Source organism: Strix uralensis, chromosome Z, assembly GCF_047716275.1.
Source record: "Strix uralensis isolate ZFMK-TIS-50842 chromosome Z, bStrUra1, whole genome shotgun sequence".
Classification (NCBI taxonomy): domain Eukaryota; kingdom Metazoa; phylum Chordata; class Aves; order Strigiformes; family Strigidae; genus Strix; species Strix uralensis.
In genome coordinates this window covers 28522564-28545906 of record NC_134012.1, presented here as the reverse complement: position 1 = coordinate 28545906, position 23343 = coordinate 28522564, and the positions used below count along the sequence as shown (strand labels likewise).

Sequence of the window (23343 nt, the reverse complement as noted above, 5' to 3'; positions counted from 1 at the left end):
TCATCCTGATGGGAGGCCATGAACATTCTGGAAATCTTCATTTTTCATGGAATGGGAAAATTCTTTCTCTGCAACTTGACATCTGCAGAGATAAGGACATGCTGTTCAATTAGACTCACATAACCCAGAACATTCTGGTTCATGGCTAGGGGTTTGCATATCTAGCCCAGTTGTGGGAGACAGCACCAGAAGTGTGAAAACACCCTGTGTTTCAGGGAGTAGGAATCATGACTAAAAATGTTTTCCTACTACTGCTTTTTCTATTCAAATAATTGTACATCTTTTTATTTAACCTTAGGAGTACGGACTTTGACATATATAAATAAATCACATATTAAACATTAGTTCTGGTTGTCCATCTGAAGGATACCAGAGTTGCTGAGGTTAGTATTGTTGATTACCATTATGTGACATACAAAGTTAAATGAGACATTTGCTCAGCCTTTTTACCTTGTTTTCTGATTTGCAGTGATGGCAAGTAATTTGCTTTATGTATGTCCCTTTAGGGTCTGATCACCTTCGAGAGAAAGATGGACTATGGGCTGTGCTAGTTTGGCTTTCGATCCTAGGAGCTCGAAAGCAGAGCGTGGAAGAGATTGTCCGGGATCACTGGGCAAAATTTGGCCGGCACTACTACTGCAGGTGAGAAAAATGAGGAAGAGGCACAGGAATTTAGGCGGTTGGTAGGACAGTTCTGCTACTGCCATGACTTGTTTAGCTGTGTTCAGCTACATTTAGGTGTGCATTTGCTGAGTCCACAGAATGAAAATCTGTCACAGATTGCCACTGTTCTGTAGGCAGGTGTTTTCTGATGAGTAAGTGGCAGCAGAAGTTATTTACTTACTGAAGGAGCAGCATTTATATGTCACTTCTAGTATATGAGTAATTGTATTTTCTGATCTTGAATGGCAGAAAGATTTGAATTATTTACTTGTGAAATCTGTAGGCATAGCTTGTTGCATGGTGTTAAAAAAAAAAAAATCAAGATCCCGGCAAGATTTACTCCTGCATTTATTCCTGTATGTGCTTACGAGTGACAGTGTTTTAGTGAGACTTGGAACTATGCCTACTTTTAATTTAGGAGAACTCCTCCAAAGATCTGAACAGTTACTCTTTTTTATTAGGGTCTCAAAAGGGTGAATTCTAACTGTCATTTACATCTTAGCTTCTGCCTCTCTCTTTCTCTCAGAATACATTTAATCCAGAGGAGTTCACATATCTGTAAGGTCTTTTGCACACAGCTGTTCCTTGAAACTTGTAGCAAAGTTTCCTCTATTTCACTCGGCTGTTGAGCACTGCACTGGTTGTGTCCTTAATCTTGGAAAGCTAGCTGTGTATCGATGATGTTTTCTATGCTACTTCAGAAACTATGCATCTTCTAAGTGATTTCTGTTGACTCAGAGTTAGGTGGCCAGTGTAGTGTGGTACACACATGTAATGGTCACATTGCACAGGACTTGTATGCGTGTGCTGTTTTAATTTGCCATCAGTACTTCAGTGGTCTACCTGTGATTTCTGAAGTAAGCAATAAATTGCTAATTGTGAGTGTATTAAGTTTTAGGAAATTGTTTTCTCAAGACTTACTTCTTGGTTCTACTTTTTTTATATATGTGCAAGGTTTGATTATGAAGCACTGGAACCCAGAACAGCATATTTCATAATGAGAGACCTGGAAGCTTTGATCACTGAGAAATCGTTCAGCCATCAGCAGTTTGCTGTGGGTAACAATATCTACAGTGTGGAAAGAACAGACAGCTTTGAGTACATAGATCCTGTGGATGGCACTGTGACCAAAAGACAGGTATGGCTGTAGTGATCATGTACCAAAGTTTTGCAACTGTCACATTGTCTCTAACAGTGTTGTTTCTAACATTCATCTGTCAAGCCTCTCCATTTATTTGTAGGATGGTGTTTTCTTTGCTCTGATAGGTACTGCATTTCCTACTTAAGATTAGCTTGATCTGGATAAGATAATACACCTCTGGTTTAGCCTGCACTTGCTGTGCATAACTGGAGGCAGTAGTGTCACAGAGAATGTAGGAGGGGATGGAGTCCGTGTTGACAGCGATGCGTGTATAGGGAGGGTTTTCTTTTCCTGAACAGTGCAAAATATCATGTAGAAAGACAGTCTTTTTCTATTTTCAATCTGAAATCTCCACTTGCTATTACAAAAAAAAGTTAAAATTTTCTTGCTCTTGGTGACCCATGGGATTTGCATGATTAAGGCACTATATCTGTTGTAGCCGATAACATACAGAAGACTTTAGTGGATTGCACCATATGTGGGCACATTTGACTTATCAAGCCCACATGACTGGTTCTGTGTTCTTTGGCTGTGTCTGTAATAAGATTCCTTAGCTACCAAGAACTGCAGTTCAAACTGATCCTTCAGTGTTTTGAAACTCATGATGTGCTCAAAACTAACCATGTACTTTTGCCAGGTGTAAATGTATATTCAAACATCTTGAATATGAGCTGTGACTCATAGTAAAACGTGTTCTGATTTTATGCTGTTTATTTTTATTGTCCTAGTTTCTCTGGTTTGTAAATTACTTGACCTGACCAGACCCTAGCAAATGATACTACAGGCCATTAAAACTATTGTCATGCCATTCTGCTCAGTCTTTGTAGTTTCTATTCATCATTGCATCCAGAAAATATAAGCAGCCCACCTGCCACTAAGCTACTCCCTTTGTGCATATTACTACTGAAACAAGATATGAGGATATTGTCATATCCAAGTCCACTGGAAAATTACAGGCATGGCAGACTTGTGACCTTTGTACTTTTAAAAAACAACTTGAGAATTCTCAGTGCACTTTTCTTTCCCTTAATTTTCATCCAAAGCCCTTGTCCTAAATTGGAATATAATTGCTAATCATATCATTATGTAACATGAACAAAGAAACGTGACTTGGCCTGTTTTTGGATGGACTCTGAAAGTGAGCCCATAAAACCAGAAAGCATGTCTTTTCATAGGGAGAAGCATGTATTTATTGAGAGTACAGTTTAACCAGTTTGTCTTTTGGCAAGGACACATTCCTAGCTTCATGTGTCTGCAGCCTCAGTGGGTTTCTCCAAGCAGAATAAAATAAGAGAGGACATTGATCCATGCAAATGAAACAACAGTTCCCTGCTGTCATTTTCCTCAGGTAGCTTGCTCTTCATGTAAATGCAGATGCCTGTTTGTGACTGTCATAAGCTTCATGCAGATTTTCCAGCTATGCTTTCAGGAACCTGTTCAAAGTTTTGTTCCCCAGTAGGTAGGGAAGAGAGATTTATATTCAGTGTAACTAACCGCACTATGTCTTATGAATGAGAAGCTGGTTACATGTTAATTAATCAGTGTTAAATAAACAGCAGGTTCAGAAAGCAAATGCAACAATAACAAAATAGGCAGCAAACAATATGCCCAATCTGTAGCTTCTAATTAATTCTATTGAAATCCATGAATATTGTTTTTCACAGTGCAGTAAGAGGCATAAAACTAAATTAAATGTTCTGCTGTTCTTGAAGACTGTTTTAATTTTTAAAGTCCTATTGTGTTAGCCTTTGGGCACATGAGCACATTAACAGTGCTGCTCCTGAGGATCCTGTAAGCCAGAAATGGGACCAGTTGCATTTTTGCGTGAAATTTGAATTAGAAGGTTGACAATTGCCCATTATAACAGTTAACTTTGAGCTCTTTAATGATGTGTTCTTACATTCTGAGATTCACAGAATAGAACTCTGGAGTTTTGTTATTAGAAGTTTGTTAATGTTTTCTTGCTCCTTTGTTAGATTTGGGATGCAAAGGGCTCTGCATGTAGTCTTGGTTTTTTTGCATTTCAGTTTGAGCAAGAGTCAAGAAACAGGAATTGGAAAAGTTGGAAAAAAGTTATTTCAGATAACTCTCTAGAGATAAGGGAAAAATTATTCTCTGTTCAGAATGATATTTCAGTTGAGTATCAGCAATAAGGTATTTCCTGTCAGAGTAGCGAGTGTAAACTGCTATGCCAAGGGGAAACTCAAGGATCCATAGAGGAGCAAATAAAAATTGTGATAATGCCAGTATTTGAAGTAGAAGAGTAGCCATTTTACATGCTCCTAATTTATGTATATGTCTCTATGTCTAATATATTGCTGCTAGGTAGATTTTCTACTGGTGTTACTCCCTGCCGTTATACCTTAATAATGATTTTCAAAATACTAAGGTATTTTGCTTTTTAGTCTTGTTCATGCTAACTTATTATGCTAATGTATTATTATTTATTTAATTACGAAATTAGTAACTAAAAAAATCTTAAACCACTGGGAACCAAACTACTTAGTACGATATGTAGTAGGTTTAGTTTTCTGAGTGCTTCATAGATACTAGTACAATTAACTGGATTGTAATGTATAAAGAGAAATCCCTGTGAAGCTCCATCTCCATCATATCAGGTTCAAAGCCAGTGGGTCAATCATGGAACCTAATTTTGTTTCAGTTTCCACACAGCTCATTAATGTCCATTAGCAGGCCCAATTTGCCTAAAATAAATATCTGCAGATGCTCAGTGTGGGAGCTGTACAGAACCTTTTCATCTGCTCTTCCCAGAAAAAAAAATGAATCTGTTCCCATAAGAAAGCATAATTCTTTCTAGTGACAAATAGTGCATCCTATTTTATTAAAACTGGAAGTTATTCTGTCCTCTGGGCTTTTCAGTGTGTTACTCTTCTTTCTTTTCCACTTGGATTTGTTTCTAAGTTGTGCATATAAAATTTTATGTTTCATGGAGCTAACACCTTCTATATAATACATAGCAAATATGTGGCTTTAAATTAACAGAGCTTATGTCAGGCATAAAAATACCATTGTGACAAACAGTAAGTAGGCTAATTGCAACTTCACCAGCTTGCTTTGACCTTGCAGACCCCAAAAGCTCAAAAATGTCCAAAAGTAAAATTTTCTTATGTTAGACTGGGCTTTCTGTAGCAAGCAGGGAAAACCTGTTTGATTTTGTCTTTTACACATTCTCCAGGCAATGCTTTTTCATATTTATTTGGTAGCAGTGTTTTGGGCTGGATTTTTTTGTAACTCATGGCTTTTAGGTATAATTTCCAGGAAACAGTGAGGAATATGAAAATTTAATATCTCTCATTAATTTCTGTGGCCTTCCTGAGTGAAGAGCTTTGCTAGTGCTTAAACCACTGTTTCCAAGGGAGAGTCAAAAATCAGGTGTTTTGCTGCTGGGCTCTTGAAAAATTAGTTAAACTAAATCTCCAGGTACAAATACTGTGATTTTACAAGTTGACTTTGACAGTCCAGCTTTAAAAGCCATTGTTTCCTTAGCATATGATTTTTCCCTGCACTTAGGATTATTGTTTTTAAGGAGTACAGCCACTGTGTCTCTGTAATTCCCTTTTACAGAGTATTTTCAGCTCTATGGCAGGAATCCTAATCTTACAGACAAATATTAGCTGTCATCATACATGTTTAAAAATCACTACTGTCAGTTTTTTGTCCCTGAGAAATGCAAAATGCATAAAATAGTAAGCTCAGAAATAGTGCAGTGGACTGTCTGAATGCTGGTTGTGTGTTTATATGCATTGCATAAACATCCCAAGTGCCATTAAGTGTAACATCAAACTGGCTACAGGTGCTGTAGTTTGGTGAAGCATTTTTGTGTCATAAATTTATGGGAAGAGTTATGGGAAGTGTTTATAAATCCGTTTGATTCCAAAGACCGTAATTTAATGAGTGGTGAGACTTCAGATGTGCTAAACCAAGTAACAATGTGTTGTTGTTGCTGTTATTGCCAGAAAAACATGGAGTATTGGGAAGAGTATTCAAGTGGTCTTGCTGGTCATGTCATTGTGGGAGTTGCTAAGCCTGGTAGGAGCATGTAAAATGCCCATTTAGTCTTTGGAGAGGAAGACACATGCTCTGATGTTCATGCTTTCATTTTGTGCAGGTATTTTAGACTCCCTGCCTTCTCTCTTAAAGCTGTTTGACATTGATGTTCAGTACTTTGAGATGGTGATCCTGGGTTTCACAACTGTTCAAATATACCCAGAACTGTGAAACTCTTCAATTTATCTCCTTTATTTTCACTGTCATAAAGTGTAATGAGCAATCAGCAGGGTACAACCCTTGCTCACAGGATCAGATCGTAACAAACTGCCTGTATAATTCTAGGTATCCAAGATGAAATCTTGATTCCACTGAAATCAATGGCAAAACTCCCATCAGCATCAATTACAGCCATCCCATTCCAAAGTTGGCTTAACAGCAAATATTGGAAAAACAGGCTCTAAAGCTCAGTCTCCGAATTGTAAACTATTTTTGTTTGTCCGTTACACTGTACCTATTGAGACTACTAGATTTATGTTGTTGATAAATGTTAAGATATAAACCATACTAGCAGCTAAAAAAAGTTTCATGGCATCGCCAAAGTTGGAGATGGAAAATATCTCTTTGGCTGTCTACTCCAACCCTTTATCCATGTGGGATGTTTTCCTGTTGTATATTTCCTAGTCTTGATGGGCATTACACAGGGAAGACATGGACCTGTTCGAGCGGGTCCAGAGGAGGGCCACGAAAATGATCAGAGGGATGAAACACCTCTCCTATGAGGACAGGCTGAGAGAGTGGAAGTTGTTCAGCCTGGAGAAGAGAAGGCTCTGGGAGGACCTTAATGTAGCCTTTCAGTGCTTAAAGGGGGCTTGTAAGAAAGATGTGGACAAACTTTTTAGCAGGTCCTGTGGTGATAGGACAAGGAGTAATGGTTTTATACTAAAGGAGGGTGGATTCAGGCTGGATATAAGGAAGAAATTTTTTATGATGGGGGTGGTGAAACACTGGAGCAGGTTGCCCAGTGAAGTTGTGAATGCCCCATCACTGGAAATGTTCAAGGCCAGGTTGGACGGGGCTTTGAGCAACCTCGTCTAGTGGAAGATGTCCCTGCCCATGGCAGGAGGTTTTGGAACTAGATGATCTTTAAGGTCCCTTCCAACCCAAACTTATGGTTCTGTGATTATCAACCAAACAATGGTTTACATGGTCCTGAAGATGTTTTGGCATATGCCTGAGGAAACAAGTATTTCTACGTATACTTTAGAATATTGAAGCACTGTATTGCTAACATCAGTGTCTTCTCAAGCTGCTGATAAAACTGGAAGAATAAAATGCTTCTCTCTTAATTTTCTTCTCTCATTTTTAAATTGTTTACTGCCCCTTCAACAAAAGTAGCAAGGATCTCACTTTATGCACTAAGCATTTGCCAACAGCACGACTAAAAGTGACATGCAGCAGAGGCAGCACTTAGCCTAAGGGTACCTTTTACAGAAAGGGAACTAGACTGCATGTTAGTGCAGAATAGGTAGAGCATTGAAACACTACAACTACTGACTGTGCAATTTAGTCCTTTAGCCTTAATGGCCTTCCTGTACAGAAAGTCTTTTGACTATGGATTCAGGTATATGGTCTGTGGTCTGTAGAAGAATGTGTTCATATATACAGTACAAAAGCGGGGAGGAGGAAGGAAAAAGAGAGGTGAAGATGAGAACGAAGAGCAAATTCACAGTTAATAATCAATACTTTTTATTCTACACATAGATAATATGCATTAATTAGTCTAGTTGAAATTAATTAACACCTTAAGTTAGGTTTCCCAAGTTGTACTACACATCCTTGTTGAAATTCTTGTAATCAGATATTGGTGCACGATCTGTGAGGGGTAGCAATTGATCCTGTCTTTTGTATTCACTGCTGACAACTGATTTTTGATCCTGGGATCCTGTAGCTATTTCTTAGGCCACTGATCCTTGCTGATCTGTAACTATTTCTCAGGCCATTGATTTTGTGCTCTGCCACGCGGAACAAGAACAAATCAGTTAAAGAAAATAAAAACAGCATTAAGAGAGTCCTTCTGTGAGGAGTGGGAGGGAATACACAAGATCATTTCTAGTCTTTAGAGGGCAGAAAAAGAGTAGTAAATGAGTTGTCCAAAGTTACAGGGAAAGAGGAATTGCATCCAAATGATTCTTCTTTTGGCCAGTGTGATACCCATATATAAGAAGGGTCAGAAGGATGATCTGGGAAATTACAGGCCTGTCACCTTGACTTCGGTGCCCGGGAAGCTGATGGAGCAGCTCATCCTGGGAGCCATCATACAACACATGCAGGACAACCAGATGATCAGGCCCAGTCAGCATGGGTTTATGAAAGGCAGGTCCTGCTTGACAAACCTGGTCTCCCTCTATGACAGGACGACCTGCTTATTGGATGAGGGAAAGGCTGTGGATGTTGTCTACCTTGACTTTAGTAAGGCCTTTGACACCATTTCCCACAGCATTCTCCTAGCGAAACTGGCTGCTCGTGGCTTGGATGGGCACACGCTTTGCTGGGAAAAAACTGGCTGGATGGCCGGGCCCAAAGAGTTGTGGTGAACGGAGTTAAATCCAGTTGGTGGCTGGTCACGAGTGGTGTCCCCCAGGGTTCGGTTTTGGGGCCACTCCTGTTTAACATCTTTATTGATGATCTAGACGAGGGGATCGAGTGCACCCTCAGTAAGTTTGCAGATGACACCAAGTTGGGTGGGAGTGTTCATCTGCTCGAGGGTAGGGAGGCTCTGCAGAGAGACCTGGACAGGCTGGAGCGATGGGCTAAGGCCAACTGGATGAGCTTCAGTAAATCCAAATGCCGGGTGCTGCACTTGGGCTACAACAACCCCCAGCAGCGCTACAGGCTTGGGGAGGAGTGGCTGGAGAGCTGCCAGTCAGAGAGGGACCTGGGGGTGTTGATTGACAGCCGGCTGAACATGAGCCAGCAGTGTGCCCAGGTGGCCAAGAAGGCCAATGGCATCCTGGCTTGTATCAGCAATAGCGTGGCCAGCAGGGACAGGGAAATGATCTTACCCCTGTACTCGGCACTGGTGAGGCCGCACCTCGATGACTGTGTTCAGTTTTGGGCCCCTCACTACAAAAAGGACATTGAATTACTCGAGCGTGTCCAGAGAAGGGCAACGAAGCTGGTGAAGGGTCTGGAGCACATGTCGTACGAGGAGTGGCTGAGGGAACTGGGGTTGTTTAGTCTGGAGAAGAGGAGGCTGAGGGGAGACCTCATCGCCCTCTACAACTACGTGAAAGGAGGTTGCAGAGAACTGGGGATGAGTTTCTTCAACCAAGTAACAAGCGATAGGACAAGAGGGAATGGCCTCAAGTTGCACCAGGGAAGATTTAGACTGGATATTAGGAAGCATTTCTTTCCAGAAGGGGTTGTTAGGTGTTGGAATGAGCTGCCCAGGGAGGTGGTGGAGTCCCCATCCCTGGAGGTGTTTAAGAGTCGGGTCGACATAGTGCTGAGGGATATGGTGTAGTTGGGAACTGTTAATGTTGCGTTGATGTTTGGACTGGATGATCTTTAAGGTCTTTTCCAACCTTGATGATTCTGTGATACTGTGATTCTTTTCACTTTTTATTTTAAAGCAATGAACTGTGATTTGCAAAGGTACTTTCACCTTACATTTATGCTGCTCCTTCTTCTTCCATAGGGGCTGCGGATTATTTTTTCAGATGCTTCCAGGCTCATCTTCAGAATGAGTGCTTCTAGCCATGTGAGAGCTACCCTACGAATCTATGCAGAGAGTTATGAAAAGGATCCTAGCCAACACAATAAGGAACCACAGGTAATGGAATAGTGTTGTAATAAGTCAATAAGTAATGCATTTCTCTGTGCACCAATGACTGCAGGTTTTCATCTTTAATCAGAAGGAACGCTCACTCACCACTTTGACCTGTTTACTGTGTTTGTGGATGATTTTCCTAGCCATGTGAATGTACATGCTTTGAGGCAGGACCGGCAGTTTTAATATGTGTTTGTGTAATATCTAACACAACAGGAATATCAGGGGCTGAGGTGCCTGGTGATAAATGCTGGGCAAAGACTTTTAGTCTATTAAGAGAAGCCATGCTAATTTAAATTTTTCGCTCATTTTTTGCAAGTGTTGTAATCTTGAGTTATAGAAAAATATTTTTAAAAAGATAATTATTTTTCAAGCAGGTTATCTGGGGATCACTTAGTTACAGCATCCCAGAGATTCCTCGTGATGAGAGTATAGTTAGGAAATATGGATGTCAGAGTCTAAACAATGTAGGGATTCCTTGTAAGGGAGAGACTTGCAGCTGTCTGAGAATTCTCATATCATAACCAGACTCTTTCCTGAGAAGAGTGAATGTTGAGAGCAAGTTGCCATATAGTCCAGCAGATGCCTTCAATTAATAAGTCACATTTCAAACTCTCAGATTTTTCTCAGTAAAACACCTCATGCTGTGATACACAACAAGAAAGGACTAAGGATGTTTCATGGAAGAGAGGATAAGCATTTGGCTCACAGTAAATCAAACACCTGTACTTTGAAGTCCCATGTAGTTGTGTATTCATGACTGGAATGCAAATGCAAATTTCCCAAAACATAAAAGCTGTCAAACACATTTGAACCCTAGGTAAATGTTTGACTTTGTTTTTTCACCAGATTCCCCCAATAAACTTGGCAACAATAGTTGGACTAGATGATCCTCAAGGTCTTTTCCAACTTTGATGATTCTGTGATTCTGTGAAGTTTCTTATGCTATTAAACAATTGTCTATCAGTCATGAAGAGTGCTTCAGTTTTTCCAGAAATGTTGCAGACTCCATTCCTGCAGATATGATCTATTAATTTTATTTGCTTTTTCTTAAAGTAACAGTTTGCATCGTCAGTAACTCCTTGGATAGAATACTTATAATGTTAAGCCTCCGGCAGAGTAAAGGACCGTTTTTTAGCAATTTTACCATTTTTCTGTGTATCCAGGTTTAGTCAGCCAGCAGGGTCATAAATACATTTTGACCAAGGAAGAACACTCTACAACCCCATTTGCACTTGCTACTGTATTGGATGTATGTGGCAAGGTTTTGGTATTGGAGGAACTGCAGGATTGGCTTCTGTGAGAAGACACCAGAAGCTGCCCCCATGTCGAACAGAGGCGGTTCCAGATGGCTCCTAGATGGACCCATCACTGACTGAAGCTGAGCCAATCAGTGATGTTGGTAGCCCCTCTGTGATAACATATTTAAGAAGGGTGAAAAAAGCTGTACAACAGCAGCAGGGAGGGAGGAGTGAGAATTATGTGGAAGAAACAACTGTGCAGACACGGAGGTCAGTGAAGAATAGAGGAGTGATAGAGTGTCTGGGTGGGCACCTGGCAGGTAGCCAAGGTCAGTGCACCACAGCTATGGCAAACTTTGTTACAGCACAGATTGTTTATCAGTTGCAATTAAGCTGACCATTTTAAGTATGGTTCTTTGTGCTATGTAGGCAAGGCGCAGATGAAATGAAAATAAGTCATGGTAAGAGACAGACGTAAGAGTTCATTTTAGGGGTTTGCAGTGGACTTACAGTAGCTTTTTGGTATGTGTCACAACAAGTGTGATCTGAACATGTTTCCTGTCTAATGAATCCTAACAAACAATACTGGAAAACAGTAAAGCATATACTTGCAGCATTCATCTAGCTAAATGAGAACATGCCTTTTAAAATTGAATCTTTTTTGCATCAATGGATTGTTCTACTTGTTACAAGGTATGCAATGTGAGAGAAGTGACATGCTGGCAAAGTTTAGGCTTGTGTGTCTCCTAAGGTAACCTACAATCAATGCCCAGTATTTAACACTTGTTTTTTTAAATGAGTGGAAAATAGCAAATATTCTCCGTGAATTTTCCACCTGTGAAGAGACTAGATTGAAGGAGCAGAGGTTATCCTCAGAAAATGGGGAATGTGCTGCCCTACTGTTACATTTCATCTCTGTTCTGCATGGATTTGCTTGAGAGAGGTGCATAAAGTCCACTGCAAGATGTTGTGACCTCACTAGCAACACAGACTCTGTCCAGGGAGCAGCAAGAATGGGACTGCATGAGGTGACAGGAGCCAGGCACCCAGAGCAGCTAGACCACAGGCAATGCCCTCATTGTCTGGGGGACAGTCCCACAGCAGGCAAGTGGAGTGGACAGAGTAAGGCTCTGGTAACAAGCTTCATTGACCATCCCAGACAAGACAAGTTATAGGTCAGGTTCAGGGTCCATCTGGAACGGCAGGAGATGGGCCCAGAGACAGGGCTGGAGACAAGGCAACAGTGTGGGTCCATCCAGGAGACAGGGTCAAAGTAAGAACTGGAGACAAGCTACAATGTACATCCAAGGAGTCCTCAGGAAAAAAGCTACCTATAGCACAGGTCTGAGGTCCACTTGGGCAGCAGAGCCACAGATGAGTCTGGAGACAGGCACTCCTATGGCATAGCTCAGACAGGAACTAATCCCACTGGGGCAGACCGAAATGTTAGCCCATGGACAGGGTGCAGGGGACAGTCCTCAGGGGAGACTCGGCAGGGCCAGTAGGGTTTGTCACTGCCCTCAGGGCTTTCAGTGTCTGGTCTTTTATTCTAGACACCAAAAAGTTCTGTTATTCCCAGGGACAGAAGGCTGGAAGGTGTTTTCCTATACATGTACCAGAACCTGTCAGATTGTTACACTGTTGGCTGTTTTACAGGATACTCACTAGTGAACAGATAATTCCAGGGGTAGAAACATCATTGCCTTTAAACTTGTTGCAGGCACTTCCCTGCATTCATGCAGTGCAGATAGACATTTTAACATTCAGACTGCCTCAGGAAATATGTAATACTGTAAACAGCCTCCTCATCTCTTGCCATGTGCACAAAACCTGGGACAAATAGCAGTTTCATCTCAATTAATGCAATAAATTCTTTAGTATAGTATTGCACAGTTCCCACGGCTCCTTTTTCCTTGCCCTGGCTGGATACATTGCCAGCAACGTGAGGGCATTAGGACCTGCAAGGTCATAGGTTTTTTCCCACAAGCAGGTGGTGGATTTCAAGGGAGTAAGTAAACTTGATTTCAGGAGATCCTCATGTTAGTACAAAAATAACTGAAAATTTCTGAACATTTGAATAAGTGAAAAGTTTGAAAAGTGAATAGCAAACTCCTTTTTCAGAAAACAGCATTGCCGGGGAGAGGTGGCATAATTTTCTTGACACTGTAATTCCTTTATTGTTTAGTTTGCTTTGAGATTCATACTGACACATTAACATCTAGAAGAGCTGTGACAGATTTTAAATTTTAAGTACTTTGTTTCCTATTTACTTTCAGTAATAGGGACACAGTCAGTGTATTCATAAGTGACTGGTTATTTAAAGAGCACTAACCTAAAGAAGTTGTGTAAAGCCTTTTCCAAAATTAATCAGTCAATTTGTCAGCAGTTTTCAGTTTTTCTAATTTGCTTCTGTTCTCTTTGACAGTGAACTGCTGATGGTGAATCTTCCACAGATAAGCAGAAATCTGAACCACACCTTCCAATATGCATTGTGTTAACTGAGACTTACTGTAAAGACAATATATACATTTCTTTTAAAAAGAACTGTTCACTTGAGGTGGACAGAATTAATCATTCACATTAGAGGTGCTGTACTTCTGTGGATGACCATAACTCCTTTCCCACAAAATATTGGACCAGGTGATTTTTTGACATCCGTTGTAACCTGGGCTGTTCTCTGAGGAACCCTTGCTCACAATAAAATTTGGACAAAGATCTGTAACAGTGCTCAATATCATCCACGTTCAGCTACTGTGAGAGTGCTAACTGTAGGCCCTACTTTGGTTTGATACCCAACAGAAAGCCTAACATACTTTGAAGCACTACTGAGACTGCTCGAAGCTGTGCCTTTTAATTTTTGCCCCAGGGAGCCATTCAAGTGAGTGGTGCTCAAGTGAAGCTCTCCTCATACTTTGTTGTGCTTCAGTACTGTGTAACTGCAGGTAACTCTGCATGAGCCTTAGAGGAAGAGCTGATTTTCAGGCCTTATTGCCTTTAAGTGTATGTTTTCCTTCAGAAACATTAGAGCTTCAGTAAGAGCATTCTTGTAACCAGACTGAAGCAAGGCTCGGAAGGACCTTTTGTTCCAATTTATATGTAGGTCAAACAGTAGCTGTTAATGAATGTGAGGGTCACCCAAATCTTATTTTAGTAGTGTCTTTCATACAATTAATTGGTAATACTTTCCACCTAGAATAAATTCAGCATAGACAACTGCTTGATCAACAACACAGGAGTCCAAGGGAAAGTAGTAAAATATGCCAATAGTTAGAAGTCCGAGGTCATAGATAAATGTGAAGAGCAGTGGCTTCTGGCTGTTGAACGATCTGTTGAAGGAAATTGACAGAAGTGGCTTCATGGTCACCTGGTAGATAAGGAGTGGCTACTTTTTTTGTGTGAGTAGTTCAGTTCTTCCTATAAGCCAGTATCAATAGGAATGAAAACCAGGAGCAATAAGGAAAAATGACCACCATGCTGTCTGCAAAGTATATTAAAAACAATTCAATGTGAGCATTTTAAAATTGCATAATTTATAGTGGTGACACAATCTAGTTCCAAAACAAAGTCTTGAAAACAATGCTCAATGCTTTTCTAAAACTGAAATGTTCCCCTTAGAATGGAAGACCACTCTGTTGATACTCCTTGTCAGTGGTGATGCCCCTCATCATTGTGAATTCCTGCGAAAACTCCTTTCCAGCTGACTTGGAACATTTCCCTAAAAGACAGTATCTTTAATTTTAACCAGTCAAATAGGCATCCAACTAGCAGTTTCAGGAAGTTCAGTTCATTATAACAAACGACAGACTTCTCTCTGAAATCTTGGACCTTTATGCATTAGTATGGTTTTTTTTTCTAGACTTAATAGAGTTATTAGCTGTCCTAAATTTAACACAGATGGAAGGTCTAGAGATGTGTTAAATGGGCATGAAGTACTAAAATAAAAGTTTATTGACCTTTAGGCTCATTTATAGCCTCATTTTATAGATCAGCTCATTATTCATTATTTGCAGATCCTGACACATGATTAATATCTTCTTGTCCTTTGTCTAGCCACCTAGATATATTATTGAACTTGGGTTCAAACAGGGTTTCATATACAAAGAAATGACTCATTATGCAGAGTTGTTTTGAATGGTTTTATTTGAAAATCCTTCAACAACATAGTTGTGCTGCTGTTGCAGGGTAAGTGCCCTGGGAATAGTGTAGTGAGTAATCTGTTCTGAATATGGACTAACTAGATCTGTTTACAATATGTTGTTATTCACTGTGTGAATTGCAACAGCAATAAACAGGCATTGTCATAGACTTAATGCAGTCCATATCAGGCACTCTTTAAATGGGATGCAGTGAATCACAAATGCTGCAATTACTTTTGCCAAAGTCTAGTGAACTGTGTGCTGGTGAGCTACAGAATCATTAGATTAACAGCGGCCAAGCAAAGATTTTGGGGCAAGAGTTGTTTCTTTGTGCTTCTGTCCAAAAGGGCAAGCCAATCAAAAGAAAAATAATTGGGATAGAAAGTGTCTTGATCATCAAAGACTGAATTTCTGAAACACTTTTTGAATGGCAAGTAGCAGAGGAAAAAAACCCTGATTTTCAGGATAAAATTAAAGGTTTCTGTATGGTTCTGTCAAGACACTTAAAAGCACAAGTGCAGTTTGCTAGAGAATTATTGCCTTTTCATTTACTTTTGAAGCATTGGGTCTTTTAGCATGGCTCTGGTTGGCTATTAAAACATACTATGGTTCAGAGAAATCATATGAAGTTCTGCCTTTACTATTAGAATCCATAAGATTTTCTTTAAGGGGATGTTGGATATAGAGATTTGTTTGATCACACTCTTAGGTAACATAGCATGTTTGTGCTCTTAAGATAATTTAGCTCCTGATTCTGCCTAAAGCCGTACAATGAACAAATTTTAAATCAGCTGGATCTGGAAAGGAGCATAGGAAAAATACCTCATGTGACAGTAATTATAAAATAGTTCATGAATCAAGGAAATGAGTTCATTAAACCTAATCTTCACTCAAAGCACTTTGGATACACTAGAAAAGAACTAATCTGTTGCAAACATAGATCTTTCCATACATCACTCAGTTTACATTTTCCTCCTGTATTTTCACCCCTCATGCCTGCCCTTCTCTATTGCTGGGGGCAGAACAGCTGGCCTCCTGACCTTTACTGTAATTTTATTTGAGTTAGCAGACAGACCATGCACAAGAGTAGAGAGGTCAGTTTCCTTTTTCCCATGGTGAGTGTGCTGCTTTTTGGTAATGAAGTGAATGCTACCAGTGTTGTGGATGTTACAGAGCCAATCCAATTTGTTCCATGATGAACCAGGCTATCCACATTGCTTCGATCTTCAAGGATGGGTGGCTGTAGCATAAACCTTTCCAAAGACTTCTGTTTTTTGGAATGTAAGACCAGAGCAGGCACGCTAAGCGGAGCTGTTTGTTGAGCCCTTATGGCAGAAGCCCTGCAGGAGGTACAGCTGTGGTGCCAGGCTGTGTGATCTTAGTGCTGAGCTCACTTCGTAGTTGTTTTAGTCCATTCTTTGTGTCTCTTCCATCACTTTAGTCTTGCTTTGTTGTGTATTGGTTTGACTTTTAAAGTACATTATAGCCAAAGGAAAAGCTCCTTCTAATAGGTAAGGCTACCAAGACATGTTTTTTGGGGGATTTGCCCCTCTCTTCTGCCTTTGTTTTTCTTTCCCTTATTTCATGTGATAGTGATTCTGTTGCCCAGGCTACAAAGCAGCTTTAAGCAGTCACATAAAGCAAGGGAAAATGACATGGGAGCAGGAGGAGGTAAGAAAGGATGGAGTTATTTCTCAATTGTGTCCTTGTTCCAGGACTTATAGTTGTCTCAGTTACCCTGACCTCTTTGAGCAACCTTCTGTGTAATGTTTAAATGATAAAAAGAGAATGACTGAAAATGAATTTAAGTGTTAGGAGAGGAAAGGATTTCATGCCTGAAACGTCAAGGCTTATTGTAATTTATACAATAATAATAACACCACCCAGCAACTACAGCTTTTGGTGACTTCAAAGTATTCTGCAAGCATGTTTTTCTCAAGGCTACTTTTGCAAACTATAGAACTACTTTAATTGTTACTAAATCTGATAGATAAGCAGCTGAAGAGGTAGGATTTGGGGTTTGACAGCAGTTTTTAGAGTGGGAAGATGCAGAGATGCAAAACACTTGGCACATCTATCTTTACAGAGCTCCAAAAGTTAAACTCTAGCCCTTCTTTGATGATTCCATGCTGTACTAACCCACTTGTTTATCTCTCTTTAATTTTGAAGCATTAACAATTGTTCCAGGGACATGAATTCTTCTGGAACATGTAGCACTGTGCCAGCTCTGCTTAGAAATCTGTTGCAAGGTCTGAACGTGTGTTCTGAAGTAATTACTGTCATTTTGATTATTAGTAATTCAGGTATCTAAATGCCTTTTTAACAGTCACACAAGGTTTAGTTGATTGATGCTGGATCTTTGTCGCCAGTATGACATTGTTTTAAGACTGGCTAATTCAGATGGCCTTCCATTACCTCTTCCTGTGATCCCAGAATACAGGGAGCAAATGGTTTAGTGTTTGCAAATACTGACATAAATACAAATAATTGACCCTGTGTTCCTAGTGTTCCATGGGTATATGTAAAGCTGAGAGAGCCCAAAATAACACTGGTGGACGTGTTGCTGAATGCAAAATGCAGATCAGCACAGTGAGAGAAGACAGAGCGAAAGTTTGAGAACTGTAAAATAGAGTTGTAGTTAGTTGGTGTTCTCTAAAATATTTGGATCCTATTTGAGGGTATTGCCATTCTCCGAGCTTTTTTTTGTTTTATTTTTCCTGGATATATTCTTCAGAATTCTTTTTACTGATGAGACTGATGGGGCAACTTGGTTTTGAGACTTATATTGGACTGGGAAAAGTGAATTTGGGACCTATGGAAAATGTCCATGCTAGACTGTGTAAAACTCACCTACTTTTGGTTTTCCTAACAAGAGGGAAATTCAGTGCAGGCTGAGGGAGAGACTGAAGAGAAAAGATTCACAAGCTTTCGAGGCAAAGTCTGGACAGATGATTTTGCATCAGAACTGCATGCAAGTTGGCAAGTTTTAGCATAAGTGCTGCCCATAGTGGGTTTTCACAAGGCATTTCTTGACATACAAGTCACATTTGTCCACCTATTCTGAGAAAAATATTTTCTAAAGCCAAACTCAAGACACTGCTGAGCTTTTCAACTGCAAGCAGGTACATTTCAGCCCTGCCTGAGCCTTTGATGAACTGAATCTATCATGGGGCAAATCTTATCGGAGAACTTGACTAGAAGAAGGGGAGTTGTACAGAATTTTCTTGCAAGATCATAGAGAAAAAATGCTACGTGAGCCAAGCAGGAATAATAACTCTGACAGCTCTGATACAGATTATTCCCAAGCAAAGGGCTTTTGATCTTTATTTGCCTTATGTTACATATCTGCTTGTTTGATGTATTTCCTAGTATGAATAATCATTCCTACCAGTTATTTTTTTAGAGGTATAACTTCTATCTGTTATTACTAAAGCAAAATTCTGATTTAAGTCAATTCTGTTAATTTTCAATTCTTAAATTTTAGCTGAAGGATAACATGCCATATCTCTCAGTTTCCAAGAGATAAATATTATTAACTGACAGAGTGATTGCAATTGCCATTTTGAGTTGACATGTCAATAGTAAAGTTTTACAATTTCTTAAGTCGAAAGAACCATTTGAAAAATATTTTAAAACCAAGATCTCTTTAAGTTATAGAGTCATATTAACTATAAATGGTTGCTGGCTGGAATTTATCTTTTGCAACTGAAATGTAAACTGTTCAGTGCAGAGATAAAGGAGTTTTAAAAACGCATATACAGCTCAAGTTCCTTGTTATTCTGTCCTGCTCTTGCCATTCCAAAGAGGATGCACTACTGGGTTTTTTAATATCCGCAGAATGAAGAAAGTTGTAGTTACATTGAAGTGTGAGAGGACAAAACTAAAATAGGACTTCCTCTGCTGAGAAGCATGGTTGTTACAAGAAGAATATTTAGTAGTAACTGGAATGGCTTGGCAAAAGAGCAGCAGCTGAATTGTTTATGTAAATGGATGTCACAAACTCATTTGATTTTGTGTTTTGTTGAAAGCATTGTGTAGAGTTTTGTTTGGTTTTGTTTTTTTTTCTTCAGAGTGCATTTGTTGCTTAAGAAAGCAGAGTCAAGCAAAGGTGGTCAGTAGGGTTGCTTTTAAAATTTTCCTGTGCTTTTTAGATTAAATAAGAAAGAGGTTTCTCAGGAAAGTGCCAGAGGCACTTCAGATGCTTCCATATTCTTTCAGTTCTCCTTAATCCGTGTTGCTGGAGGGAAGGAGTGATATGGTCCAGAGCTTATCAATTGGCACATTATAATATTTACTTTTGCAGCATTTACCCACAGATCCAAATTTGTGCTCTGTATATTAATCTTCTCTAAGCATGTTTGACTTTAATGGTCTTGTATTCAATGATTATCCAGTAAACAGACATCTACAAATATGGAGGCTTTTGAATAATAGCATGTCACACTGGTCACACTTTGTACATAATGAAATTTGATCATAAACTTGACATCAGCGGCACTCATGGTGTTACTCCAGGACTCTGCTTGCACAGTTTGTCTCCTTAATCTTTTGATTTAACCATCTGACCATTTGTATAAATAAAGCAAACACCTCACACTGTCAGAAACCATTAGGTGGCTGAAACAGATTCAAAGTATTGATTATATTAAGCTTATAAAAAAGATATCTGTAAATTTAAGCTCTCCAGAATTACTGGTTTGTTTGATTTGATTTTTAAACCTGACAGGAGTAAAGCTAGAATGTAGTTTATTTGAAAGAGGCAGCAGAGCAAAATCTTTGAGGTTCAGAAAATTACCTTACTAGTCCGGTAATCAAATATATGATTCTCCAAAAAGAAGGTTTTCACACAAAACTCAGCTCTGCCAGTTTATCTTTGCATATCATTTAATTAACTGAGAGAAGATTCAGTTGCCGTTTGAAAAAATGTATTTTACTTGGTTTTCATATTGTACTATCATAGTTGTTATCTGCACTCACCCATCTGGATAGTTTCATACATATGGCCATTCACTAAGGTCTCTAGTCTGAAACTTGAGAGTTCATGCTGCTTCGGTTGGAATTTATCCTATTTAATACAATTATAGGTGGTATTACTTAAAACACACTTTCATGATTTCTGTTAAGGTGTTACAGTACCTTCTGACCTTAAACTTCACAGGTTAAGCGTGTATAGGAAGAAAATCTCATCTACATGGCTTCCACTCATCAGAATAGAAATAATTCTACTTTTGTGATTTCTAGGTTGTTTTGTACAGCAGATTTCACAAGAGCTCCATAATTCCTGTTACATAGAGAGATTATCAGAATAGTATATTTACTGGTTTCTATTTTCTGCATAGCTTAGGTATACCCAGTGTAACACTTCACAAAACATGCTCAACATGGTACTTCATTGTATCAAATATGACAATGTAGACACTGTAGCCGTGTCAGTGTTTATTATTATTAAATTCTTTACTATCATATAGTACTACAATTAAAAGGGGCATTTATAAATATGTCTGTTGATATTGCTGCTTTATGTAATTCAGTGTATTTCTTCCTCTTTAGGCTGTGCTGAGTCCTCTTATAGCAATCGCACTGAAAATATCTCAGATTCATGAGAGGACAGGGCGAAAGGGACCCACTGTCATCACCTGAAGCCACGGAAGATTGTTAAACCAGGGCCAAAAGAGGAACAGCAAGGAAGAGACAGTACCTTGCTGAAACATGTTAGCCATTTGTGCCTTGTATGATTTCAAATGTTTTCTTGGGGATAGAGCTAGGGTGGGAAGAAAAATTTGATATAATATTGAGCATATTCGTTTGCATTGCTCTCCAAATACAGTAGTGTATTGACTTGTTTTACTTGCAATATCTTAATTTCAGATAACAGTATAACCGAAGAAAGAGGCCTTAACCTTCAAATGTTGTCAGCAATCTGACAGGAAAGGAAAACTGCTTGTTTTTGAACGCTGTGATAAAGGTTGGGGAAATTTCAGTTAGGGAGAGAGGGGGAAGAGTTGCAAAGCAAAGACATGCTTGGTGAATATTTTTTGGGATCTTTGTCACCTTCTTGTTGGTTTATGAAGAGACATACAGAGCATGTCTGAGGCACAGGGACTGTATACTAAGCTTTGCAAAGGGTGTATTTTCTCACCTGACACCACTCCTCCTCTCCTGTCTCCCATTGCTCACAGGTGCACGCTGGCAGCAGTGTTGTATACACACTTGCACATGCTCCCAAAGAAGGGGTTATCCCATATTGTTTTTACCCCTGCTTTTAAAGCATATCAATGTGACTTGTGCCTTTAGATTTTCCTGATTTTTTGACTTTTTTTTTTTTTCCCCCTCCAAAGGGAGGCATTTGTGCTATAGAAGCTGATTGTGTCCTTCCAGCAATATGTCGGGTGTGGAATCTGGCTGTCTTTTGCAATATTCCTCATTACTGTCTTTGAAAGGTAATCACTACAAGTTCAGCAATTTTTCATGAAGGAGTTATTATGGAAGTTTTTAAGTCTTTAGAATACTCGTGCTCCACTTACCACAAAGTGGTAAGTGAAGCAGTGAACAGGAAATGAAAACAAACGCTAATGAATTAAATAGAAATACTTGTCTGATTCACCAGCTGGACACAATTTCTGTTAGATTCTTTGTAACAGTGGATCATGAATGAAAAATCAGGGAGTGCAAAGGGAGAAGAGACATCCCGGCATAGATCTGAGAAGGATACTGGGGATATGGACATCAGCATTTTTCTGCTTGTGAAATGATACTGCAGTTCTAGCTACAATACTGTGCTCTGAAGAAAAACACAAACACTTTATGCATGTGACTTGTTTGAAAGCTTTGTTTCCTTGGGAACAGTGTGGTCACGTGTATCATTTGTCAAGGTGGATTTGTGAAACTTGCCTCTTTGCAGTGTGTTTCAATTCATTGTGGTTGTCAAATTTTAGTGCAATTTATATAATATTGCAGCAAAGGAAATTGTTTTGATTTCTTTCAACACTTCTGTCAAAAAATTGTTATGGCACTAAGTACACAATAAAGAATAATGCTGTATTTCTGTCTTAATATGTAGTTGTGGACAAGACACACTGCACTTTCGAGCATCCTAATAAAACTGCCTTTAATACAATTACATTATCTACTTAATTGACTCTAAACAATTGAGGTACTAATGTTCTCACATAGTATTCTACTGTATCAGTAAGTATTCCCATAAGCCAAAAGAGATTTTAAGGCTTTAGTTCTTTTTATTAAGATTTTTTTTGGAGACAACCATGGCATTCTTACAGAGTTTGGACATCTACTTTTGGATATAAGAATGTTCATCTTTACAGAAACCTCATTTATCTAATCTTTAATTTTCCTTATAGATCAAACTCCTCCAAGTGCAAAATAGTAAGCTAAAAACTAGTGTTCACACATGGTCAAGCATAGACATACTCTGGATTATGACACTTAGTTTGAATTACTGGGCTGCATGAAAGAACGTTCTGAAAGACGGTCCCAGAACTTCTAAAATCTCTTACACGTTCTCTGACAATTAAATAATTTTTGTTCACATGGTGAACTAGCTAGTTACAGTACCAAGTATCCCGTTTACCAAGCTTCTGGGACTGGGACTTGCACTTTGAAAAGTAAGATGTACTGAAGCCAGGTGTCCCTCCAGATGTGTGGGAAGACTCATGAGGAACAAATCAGGACTGTGAAGATGCATAATTGTGCTTTTATCAGAAAGTCACTAGAGCACTAGTTGCAGTAGATGACAGACTGCTTTCATGAAGGCAGTCCTTGTGAACAAAGGCTATGTTTTAAAATCTCACTACTGACTTTGTCCTGGCCTTCAGAAAGAAGGGCTCTTTGTGTGTGGTTTTGGCTAGCTGTCAAACAGCAGACTTCAGAACTAGCCTAATCCCAAATACACTCACTATCCCTTTTTTGTGATCACAGGTGATCCTGATAAAATGTAACAACTGGTATTTTCCACCAGTTAATTGCTTTTCTCTGCAAGAATCATAGAACTGTTTGGATTGGAAGAGACCTTAAAGATCATCTAGTTCCAACCCCCCTGCCATGGGCAGGGACACCTTCCACTAGATCAGGTTGCTCAAAGCCCCGTCCAACCTGGCCTTGAACACTGCCAGGGAGGGGGCAGCCACAGCTTCTCTGGGCAACCTGTTCCAGTGCCTCACCACCCTCACGGGAAAGAATTTCTTCCTTATAAATCATATAAATCTACCTCTTTCAGTTTAAAACCGTTACTCCTTGTCCTATCACTACACTCCCTGATAAAGAGTCCCTCCCCATCTTTCCTGTAGCCCCCTTTAAGTCCTGGAA

At 39.5% G+C, this 23343-nt stretch overlaps 1 protein-coding gene across 1 annotated transcript in view; it reads left to right on the top strand.

Annotated features, from left to right (window-relative positions):
* PGM5 (phosphoglucomutase 5) overlaps positions 1-22138 on the top strand; it is a 79580-nt gene extending 57442 nt beyond the window's left edge. Inside the window, exons 8-11 of the mRNA XM_074856716.1 lie at positions 507-642; positions 1618-1801; positions 9513-9647; positions 20572-22138. Coding sequence (XP_074712817.1) covers positions 507-642; positions 1618-1801; positions 9513-9647; positions 20572-20661 — 545 coding nt within the window. The 3' untranslated portion in view covers positions 20662-22138. The remainder of the gene's footprint in view (positions 1-506; positions 643-1617; positions 1802-9512; positions 9648-20571) is intronic.
* The last annotated feature ends 1205 nt before the right edge of the window (positions 22139-23343 follow it).